This window comes from Nicotiana tabacum, chromosome 16, assembly GCF_000715075.1.
Source record: "Nicotiana tabacum cultivar K326 chromosome 16, ASM71507v2, whole genome shotgun sequence".
NCBI classification, from domain to species: domain Eukaryota; kingdom Viridiplantae; phylum Streptophyta; class Magnoliopsida; order Solanales; family Solanaceae; genus Nicotiana; species Nicotiana tabacum.
In genome coordinates, this window is record NC_134095.1 from 53,215,755 (window position 1) to 53,226,898 (window position 11,144).

At 37.8% G+C, this 11,144-nt stretch overlaps 1 protein-coding gene across 1 annotated transcript; it reads right to left on the reverse strand.

Annotated features, from left to right (window-relative positions):
- Nucleotides 1–7,448: 7,448 nt before the first annotated feature.
- LOC107827728 (uncharacterized) lies at nt 7,449–9,852 on the reverse strand. Its single transcript, XM_016654918.2, has one exon. The coding sequence runs from the start codon at nt 9,764–9,766 to the stop codon at nt 7,601–7,603; it is 2,166 nt and encodes a 721-aa protein (XP_016510404.2). The 5' UTR covers nt 9,767–9,852; the 3' UTR covers nt 7,449–7,600.
- Nucleotides 9,853–11,144: the final 1,292 nt, after the last annotated feature.

Below are 11,144 nucleotides of genomic sequence, written 5' to 3' on the forward strand. Positions count from 1 at the left end.
GATTCTCTGTGATGGTGACAAAAAGATGGAATTGTTTTACGTATGGGTGAATTTGAGCGCCATACAATGATGTCGATGCTCGTCAATGATAAACTTTAAAAGTATGGTAAACTTGTGGATATAAGTGGTGGCACTAGTTTGATAGTTTTTTGCTTGGCTAACAACTTCAAAGTTTGACGATAGTGCCATTTTTTGATACCTCTGGTTATTGGTGTGGGCACGAGGATGCTAGATTTTTTGTGTAACTAATGTTTATTAAATAGCTCAACTCCAGTGTAAATGTTAAATGCATATGTAATTATATAGCTGCTATGGTAGTTCTTCAAACTCTTTGTAGTCGTTTAACTTTTGAGATTCTATGATGTAATTATGTAAAGCTGTTATGACAGATCTTTAATTTCTTTTTTGTTTCTCTCCAATCTTACTTTTCATTGGTAATTTTTCTATAATTTGATAAGTTGTTTGTGACGGAAGAAGTGATGAATTTCTCTCCACAACTTGGCCACTGCCAAGAATAAATTACTGAAAACAACATGATTCTCAATTTGTTGATGCAGGTTGCTCCATTTTAGAGCTATATATTCTCGTTTGCTTGAGGAGGTTGGAAGTCAAAGAGCAAGAGGCCACCAACTTCCATGTGACAGGCCATGTTATCGATCCAAACAAGTGATTATTATGCACAGAATGTAGCCCAAGAGTGTGAAACATCTAATTTTGAATAACGTCATAACTTTACCTAAATTCACTTCATTGAGCAACATAGGGAGCATCAAAAGTAAACTTGTTATGTGGACATTTTGGAAGGAAGGGTGTTGCTATCAACTTTATCAACTTTGTTTTGGTTATGTGATATGAATTTTTCCTTACATGAAGTAATTTAATATCTTAATCTTAGGTTAGTTAGAATGCTACCAAGCTTGGAATTGGGAAATGCAGGTGCCATGATTCACCATGGAACCTGTAAATCTTCAATTTTGGTTGGACTATCAACTATCAATTTTATCGGTTTGCCCTTTGTAAAAAAAAAAAAAAAAAGTAAACTTGTTATAACTTGATTCTTTGATAGTACTAATTTATTTATTTTTGCATTATTATTTTGGTATTGATCCATATAAGTTCATGGATCACTTAAAAAGCCTCAGCCTTTCTTGTTCTGTTATGTATAAAGTTAATTTTTATAGCTAAAGTTAAAAATTATGGAGGGTACTTTTGTAAACACCTAATTTTTAAAAAATTATGCTATGCTTTAATACACCAAACCAAACAATGAATAAAAAATAATATCACCATAACTAATACCAGCATTTCTAATACACTCTATTCAGCACTATTCTTATACCTCCTACCAAACGACCCCTTAGAGTGATGTGTGGAGTAATGGGTAGAGCCCTTGCGAGGGTTGAGGGCAAGGCAGAGAGACGTTGTTCCTATTGACGAAGAGAAATTCAAGTCAAGAGGAAGATTTATTATTTACGGCTTGAATTATTTTCTTGTATTTTTATTTTTAGAAAATTCATAATCCCTATCGGTTTGGAAAACCCATTGTTCTAATAGATTTGAAAAAAAAAAATTATCGTCCTTGTCAGATTGAGAAAATCATGCGGGTTTGGCCCAAAGCAGATAATATCACACCATGTTAAAACTATATGCGGGTTGATTAAGCCCAACATCTGGTACAGAGCCCAAGTTCGGCGAGACGAACATGGGGATGGCAAAGTGATGGTGAGGGGCTCGATTTGCTTTACCATTACAAGTTTGGAGATGCACACACAAGAAAAAGCTAGTTGCAGGCTTCGGTTGCCATAGTACTTTGACGATGTGGGTGGCACACAGTGAATCTCGTGGGAGACCTGTGGGTCGTGATGGCACGTGGAACCTAGTTCGAGGGAGAGATTGTTGGGTGTGCGAATAAAGTCCCACATTGGTAGCTGAAAAGATTAGGAGCCTACATATAAGGTGTAGGGACCTCTTAGTGGTGTAAGGACTTATGGGGAAAAATCGTGTGGACTTGACCCAATACGGATAATATTACACCATTTGGAAGTATGTTCGAGATGGTTGATCCCAACAATTAGTATTAGAGCCCAAGTTTGACGGGGCTAATATGGCGATGGCGAAGTGATGGTGTGGGGCTCGATCTACTTAACCTTACAAGCTTGGAGACGCACACACAAGAAGAAGTTAGTTGCGGGCTTCACTTGCCATAATAGTCTAACAATGTGAGTGGCACACAGTGAATCTTGAAAATTGGTCCGTAGATTGTGGCAATAGGCCAAGTGGAACTAAGCTTGAGGGAAAGATTGTTGGGTGTGCGAACAACGTCCCACATTGGTAGCTGGAATGATTGGGAGCCTATTGGAATGTAAGATACTCTTACATGGTGTCTATACTCTCTTTGAGCTTAGCCAAAGGGGACAATATCTATGTAACAGTATCTATGGGCTGGTTTAGACTTTAGCCCAACTTGAACAAAATTGAATACCAGAGAAAAGATCGATAGCAAAATGACAAGTAACAAAGAAAATACTAGACATACCGTAAACGAAAGGTCTAGGTGGCCGTTCAGTGAAGCTGGTGAAAGAGATAGATAGGTAGGCCGTAGGAGTGAAATGGAGATAAAACAGGGGGAAAAAGCACATCACTGACCTAAATGGCAGTTTTGCCCTTGGTAAACCAACTTGGCTCTTCAATAGAAAAGTTGGAATCTCAGGTAACTTCAGAAGCTGCAGGGATATTTACATCAAATAACATTTGATCAAGCTCTGAACAATTGTTGGCTTTTTGCCAAATCAAATCTGGTGAGAATCTCAAATATACTCCCATGAATCACTATATAAACCAAGAATATAGTATTTCAGTGAGGGCCAGATCATGAAGTACTAGATAATGGTCAGGAAACCCAATAAGAAGTTATACTAGAGTTGTCGAAGATAAGATTTATGATAGTTCTGATCCTCTATGTTATTACAAACCTGAAAACAGACGGAGGGAGACAAAGCAAGAGAGCAAGGCCTTGCACATTGGCACGCATTGCCATTACCAAAAAAAAAGTGGGGGAGAAACAAGCAGTCAAGATTTATCATATTACACCCAATACATCGCTGCAAAAAAGGACTTTTGAAATGCCATGGATTTGCCACAACGAAAATCAATGGTGGCATTCTATGATCTGTATATTCAACACACAACTATAAAGAGTAGAGGCGGGTGCACGATGAAATATATTGATTTTTACCATATATATAAAGGAACCCGAATTCTCTCATGCGTATTTTTTCCAACAAACATAAACTGCTAACCAACAGACAGCGACTTTTAGTACCTGAAACACCAAATAAACAACAAATGTTACAGGAAAATTGTAGCACCGCATGAAGCGAGAAATACCTGTAAAATACACACACGTGAAGACTATGTATTTATTGGTACTTACCAAAGGAAGGAACCAAAGCTCTCTCATTCATATTCGCGCCAACCAACCATCAATGGTGACCAACGAATATACAACAAATAGTAACGAAAACTACTTCACAGCACGGAATGAGGAATATATTATACAAACACGTGACATGCCAAATTTATTCATAAATTTAATATACTCGTTATCCTGGTTAACAATAGAGCGATAGAGACAATCAAATAAATACACTGGTGTTTGAATGATGGTTCCATCAATCGTACCAATAACAGAATAAATAAGTAAGGGATTTTTAAATCACACCATCACCCGCAATTTCTTTCCCTATTAGTAACCTGAATCATTCAGATGAAAATGATTTATACACACTGGTGTACAACCAATCCAGTAGGAACCCCCACCCCTCAAAAGAAAGAAAAGAAAAGAAATGAACATCAGTAGCACTTTCCCTTACCCCCTCCCCTGAATTAATAAAAAAATTAAAAATCAAATGCCAAATACACGCTGCTGCCTTATCCTCAACTGAAAAATAATAAATGTCAAATGTCTAACAAGCTAAACCTACTATTCTTGATCTTAGCAAACCAGACAATACATTAACCAGATAAGGAAAAAAAAAAGGTCCAACAAATATGCTAAACTCACGCAAGAAGCACCGAATTTTGTAGAAATTAAATATATTACTAAACGAGATAATAGATTATCAAAAAAATAAATTACCAACAAGATAGTACTATATAAGTAACAAATAACATTCTAACAAGCAAGAAGCTTTCTAGTCAAGCCATTTAAGTAACTACCCTCCTTATCATAAGATTCATTATCAAGAGTCCAGCCATTGAGTAAACCAGGAAATATCACAGAGCACAATCACTTCCATTAAAAATCTAATAGTGCATCAATTTAATATAGTTTGCCTGTCTTCTCTACAAAATCCAAAACCAATTAACCAACAGGAATAGATTTCTACACATTATTTTTACTAGTGGGAATGTGTACGATCACAAAGGGTGGGCTTGATGGTCAAGGGTATAGTTTATGGACAATCCTGAGGTCAAAGATTGCTTTTCAACACTTCAGGCCAAGGTTTTGCCCATCAATTCCCCCTGTAACTAACAAACAACTACACTTCAACCCCAGGCAAGTTGAGATCGGCTATGTAAATTCTCAATGTCCATGTCGATAAATTTTAGTCTGTCTTATCTTGTAATGTGAGGATTCAGTATATTGACTAGTTTGCTGGTTGTCTACTTAGGACCGGTCAATGTGAGCAAGCTCACACAAGTGGAGTTCCCTCTGTAACCACCGGGAAACAAAAAGGTGTTTTTATGACTAAGAAAGACTTTGACTTCAGGAGCAATAAAGATGTTGTATGCATTGCAACAGCTGGACTGCATAGAAAAAAACTGACACATGTTAATGAAGTCAAACTCTACCTCCAGTATGAAATACAAAACCAAAAACAAATTATAAGGGGTCGTTTGGCAGGGTGTATAAGAATAATGCTAAATAGGGTGTATTAGTACTGATGGTATTAGTTATGCTTGCATTAGTTATGCTGACATATTTCTTATCCATTTCGTTTGATGTATTAAAGCATTGCACAATTTCTAAAAAAATTATTTGTTTACAAAAATACCCTCATAACCAGTCCATCACTTTATCTTTTTAAAAGAGACATATGTTGAGGAATGCTTTTATATGAAAAAGATTTTAAAAAAATAATTTGATTTGTCTACCTATATTGTAGTATATAACAAGATATTTATTTATAAAAAAGAAAATATGCTAAGTATTTATTTATATATTTATTTACTAGGGATATAATTTTATTTTCCACTTTCTTGGATTATTTGAAACTTGCATTAATATAATAGCATATTTTAATCAAGCATAAATTTTGAAGGACAATGTTATCTTTAACTAAGCTAATGTATGCATTAAACCCCATTGCAATGTTAATACTATGGTTTCTTATGCATTAATTATGCATAGGATAACACCAAATAGGGTGTATAACTAATGCATAGGTTCAAAAAGTGTACCAAACAAGGTATTATGAATACACAAAGTTAATGCATGCATTATTTTATCTAATGCATCCTACCAAACGACCCCTAAATATGATTTCCAGATAATGTGTATCTGCAACACAGAAACTAAGAAGCAAAGTTAGAATAACAACATTGAGTATAACACACTCAACCACCTTTAACCGTTCTACATCACAACCATTCTACATATTCAGCCATTCTACATCCACAGCAATAGAATATAACACACGCAACCACCTAGTTAAGCAAAGAAACACAGATAAAAATTTAATTCCCAAATCCCAAGGCAAAAGGATTGGCTCATAAGTTGAAGGTCAACTACAAAAAGTATCTTCTAGACAATAAATATGAGAATCGTGCTCAGATTCTCAGGCTGAATAGCTCAATGGCCAAAGATCAGACATTTCGCAGCAAGCAATAAATTACAACCTTGTGCAGACAATCCATACAAGAAAATCAAGAAGTTCAACACATTGAAAACAAAATACAAGAAAATATAATTTTATACCACCAAAGGAGCAGCTAAAAAGATGCAAATCCAACATTTACCAATATGAATGGAGAGAATATATGTAATTAGTCTTAGTCCCTTATGTAATAGGAGTAGTTTATGTGTTATGTATACATATAAATAGGACTCATTGTAACATAGAATATCAATTAATAATAGATATTTCTCCCGTGCATTCTCCAGGCAAAGGTTTGTTGTTTGAGGATCGAGGCCATGAGCAGATCGTTGGATACTCAGATGTTGATTGGGCAGGATCACCTTCTGATAGACGTTCCACGTCTGGATATTGTGTCTTAGTAGGAGGAAATTTGGTGTCTTGGAAGAGTAAGAAACAGAATGTGGTTGCTCGGTCTAGTGTAGAAACAAAATATCGACCAATGGCTATGGCGACATGTGAGCTAATTTGGATCAAACAGTTGCTCAAGAAGTTGAAATTTGGTGAGATTAGTCAGATGAGACTTGTGTGTGATAATCAAGTTGCTCTTCATATTGCGTCAAATCCAGTGTTCCATGAGAGAACAAAACACATTGAGATTGACTGTCACTTTGTTGGATAAAAGATACTCCCGGGAGATATTGCTATAAAGTTTGTGAAGTCGAATGATCAACTTGCAGATATTTTCACCAAGTCCTTCATTGGTCCTCGTATTAACTACATATGTAACAAGCTCGGTATATATGATTCATATCACCAGCTTGAGGGGGAGTGTTAGAATAGTTATGTGAATATATGTAACTAGTCTTAGTCCCTTATGTAATAGGAGTAGGTTATGTGTTATGTATACATATAAATAGGGTTTATTGTAACATAGAATATCAATTAATAATAGACTTTTCTCCCGTGCATTGTCACACAGGATATACAAGTGTGCATGCCCACATAGACTGTCAACAATTGACATCAAAACAACAAACAACAAGTACAACTGTTGTACAACTCAGTCCCAACAAAGTGAGGTCGGCTATATGAATCCTCACTAACCATGTTTTCCATTTAATTTCATCTCGGTAGAAAAAACAAGAATGTCGCACTTGGAAAAAGAGGAAGATGCATGTTTGAGGAATCGAATCCATGACCTTGGATTTTCCAAGGAACCAGTGTGACCACCTTGACTGGACGAGGGAAAGTAAAAGCAAAGAAATGTTAAAAGATCATGTTTGGTGGAAGAGAGGAAAACGAAATGGAGGAGAAAGTAAAGGGAAGTTAATCAGTTATTTGCTTTTGTCTGGTTTTTTATATTGTAAGTTTTAGATCTTTCCAGACATGACATTTTTCCAAGTTGAATTGAGACGTCATTATGCTAAGCCTTGAACACTGGCCAGAGATTTTTAGTAGCTCAACAACAACAACCCAGTAAAATCCTACTACTGGGGTCTGGCGAGGGTAGTGTGTACGCAGACCTTACCCCTACCCGAAGGAGTAGAGAGGTTGTTTATGAAAGACCATCGGCTCAAGAAAACAAAAAAACAAAAGGAGACAATATTAGTATCAGCAAAGAAATCATATGAAATATAAATTAAAAAAAAAAAAAAAAGACTGCACAAAATCACTTCTAAGCTGGCTATACTACAAGAAGGGAAACTAAGGTAAGAAAGTAATGCCTGCCTGACACAAAACTATCTCTTCAAGTACAAGTAGGATGAAGGATGAGCAACTGCAGCAGATGGGACATGATCTGCTCGTGAGCCACTGCTTCGGTGTAGTTCAGTTGCTGGAACAGTATCAGCAAACTGATATGGTGCAGGTATGGTGTTTGGCAACCCTATAGAGCCTTCCAAGTATGGTGGAGGCCTGTAAGCGTCACCAGCTATGGTGTTTGGCAACCCCGCAGAGCCTCCCAAGTATGGTGGTGGCCTATTGGCATCACCAGATATGGTGTTTGGAAACGCCTTAGAGCTTTCCGTGTATGGCGTTGGCCAATAAGCATCGCCGGGTGTGGTGCTTGGCAATCCCGTAGAGCTTGAGCCTTCCAAGTAGGATGATGGCCTATAAGCATAGCTGTGGGAGGCTAGTTTGTCATACACGGCTGCATCACCACGCGATCCATATAACTGACCAATATGACTTCCTATTTGCCCGGGTGTATGATCAACACCTGAACCTCCTTGCACTGATTTACCTGCACCAGCGCCATCCATGGCCGCAACACCTCCCACGGGTCCTGCCAGTGAGCCAACAACATTTTCGTGTATTGAGCCTGCAACAGTTCCATGCAATACCGATGAGGATAGAGAATAACCATAAATGTGGCCAGCAGTTCCACCACCTCCTAATAAGGTGTTATTGCTATCACCAACATTATTAACAACTCTTTGTTGTTGTGGTGGCCATGGATTTGGATTCGGAAAATGTGAGTGTCTCATTTCTTTGTTGCTGAAACTACCAGAAGACGACGACTCAATCTCATCATTTTTTCTCTTTTGTGCCATCTTCTGATCACCTATACGCATAGTCAATTCAGCAAGTTCTTTCTCACCTATATGCCTATTCAACTCAGCAATTTCTTTCTCCGAGTTCATTATTCTCATGTCGATTTGCCACCCAGGAAGGAGTTTCGTAGGATCAATCTTGTGGTGTCCCAAACATTCGCTGACAGATTTCAGATGAGACAAGTGCTTCTTTTTAACTGAACGCACAGTAATACCTTGCTCAAGTCCCTTAGTTTTGTTCAATAATGACACTTCAGAGTTATGTAAAAATGATGTCAAGTGTCTACGAGGGTTAAATCTCTCCTCCATTCCAAAAGTATAGGCAATGTCAACGGCCTCAACTACTATATTTTGCCTCAACATCCACTCAATTATTTCTGGGATCTTTTCCATGAGAACACTTGATCTCCTGAGGGCACCAGAAATCACCCAGGCATCACTAACCGTAACCAAATATCTGATATCAAGATTTGTAAATGCTTGTGGAATCCCGAAACACCCAATGAGCAACAACAAACCTCGGGCATCCATTTTGTGAGCCTTTATTACACCTCCTTGGTAAATCATTCTCTCCCGCCATGCTAAAGCTGCCTGCTCCGCGTCTTCCTTGGCCCCTTTGTCATTCTCAACAGCAGCTAACAACAAGCACTCCAAAGCCAATACAGAAGCTAATGATCTTGAGCTATTAACATACCTTTCGCTTCCCCCCTTGTTAATACATTCCAATACAAGCCTAGCAGGATTGGGCGAGAGTTTCAATGCCTTAGGGACTTGTTCACGCAGTCCATTTATATCTGAGAGATGCGTTATCATGTATTCCTTCAGACCAATGCTGTTCATCGTTTCGCACAGGATTTCCAGCTCTGAACGACAAGGGGGTTTCGCTTCCTCCTCCTCCTCCTCTTCTTCCTCCTCCTCCTCCTCCTCCTCCTCCTCCTCTTCCTCTTCCTCCTCCTCCTTCTCTTCCTCTTCCTCTTCCTCTTCATCGTCATCTTCATCGTCATCTTCATCTTCATTTTCATCTTCCACCTCAGAGGGGTCAGATTCACAAGATGGTTCTGGTTCTGGCTGTGCGGCTGGGAGTTCCGCTGCTGACGGAGTGTTATTAGTTGACTGTTCATTCTTTCGCAGTAGTAGCATAGAGGAGCCGATTGAGGTCCGGACGGAATCAATGTGTTGTTCTAGCTCAGTCAAGCATCGCTGGAACATGGAGAGGCCGTCGGAGAGTTTGCGGAGATTAGCAATCATCGATTCCTGGGAATGTGTTGGTTGTAACTCCGACTCTGGAGGTTCTGACGGAGGCGTAGTACCGGCGGCAGCGGCGAAATCCGCTGGTTTTCCCATCTTATTCATCGGAGTAGAAGTGAACCAGAAAAATTGACCACAGAGAAGAAGGGACTAGAGAGGAAATGACAAAATGGGTCCTTTTTAGCTACTGGGGGTGTTTAAAATTGTCCTTTACATTTACCTCTGACCATATATAGTCCTTTCATTTCTTTTTAAACAGCTTATATAGTCCTTTTGTAAATTAAAGTTACATTTCTAGGGGTAGCTTGGTTCATAATTCTGATACCTCTCTAGCCAAAAGTACTTTTTCTGAAAGAAAAAAAAAAGTAAGTTGTTTGATCCAGTTTTTAGAAGAAAAAAAAATTGAGTAGAAGTAGAAACAATTCTTGAGAAGTAGAAAAATATAGTTTCTCCCTAAAAGAACTTTTTTGAAAAATATTTTTGAGGAGAATATCCTTAACAGTACTTTTTAAAGTTTGGCCAAACATTAATTGTTACTCAAAAGTGCTTTTTAAATTGATAAGCTAGACATAAACTATTTCTCGCCAAAAGTACTTTTTTGAAAAATCTTTTTAAGAAAAAATACTTTTCAAAATAAATTAATTTTACAAGCATGAACAAATATACTATAATTGTAAGTTATTTTATTTCATGTTATGTATAACTTTTATTCTGGAATTAGTAATGGGATTTTTACATTCATATGTCATATAGTAAACTATATTACCCTAAATGTTCATGTTTAATAAATTACCCTGCCTATACAAGTTTTGTTTACAAAATATATACATTTCATCTTAAAAGGCTTTCAATCCATTATTAGTGCCTTCAATTAAGGGATTTAGTTACACCCTTTTCCTTTTTTTTCCCTCCTCTTCTCTTTCCATGTTTCCACTCATATGTTACAATTCGGTGGATCTTTCCTTCTCTAATTTTTTGATTACAGGAAATAGGGCTTTTCTGACTTGGCCATCCATCTTCCTCGATTGACAATAATTCTTGCATTGTGATTTTTGCTATTCCATAAAGCTGAAACTCCACTTAAATTCTTTTTTTTTAATAGAAAAAGTCAGTAAATACTTAAACAGATGCTTAACAAATGTATTGGCTGCAAATTGATCAGTTACATCAACCCTGAGGGGTAGCTCGGTTGGTAAAGGCCTGAGGACAAAGTCCTTCAGGTCGCCAGTTCGAGCCCCAACAAGGCCACTAGAGGCATTACAAATCGGTCACGTCTCCAGGGCCCCGTGGAACTAACCGTGGTGCATGCATTGAAACAGCGGGTCCCGGTGGGTATAGCTAGTCGAAGCATTTATGCTAGTGAGAAGCATTTATGCTAGTGAAAATAATTCAATCCACGCAAAAGAGGCAGGGAGTGTTAAATTCACCATGGGAGAAATCTACAAGGCCACAAGGAACTTTTCCCCAATCCTTAAAATTGGTC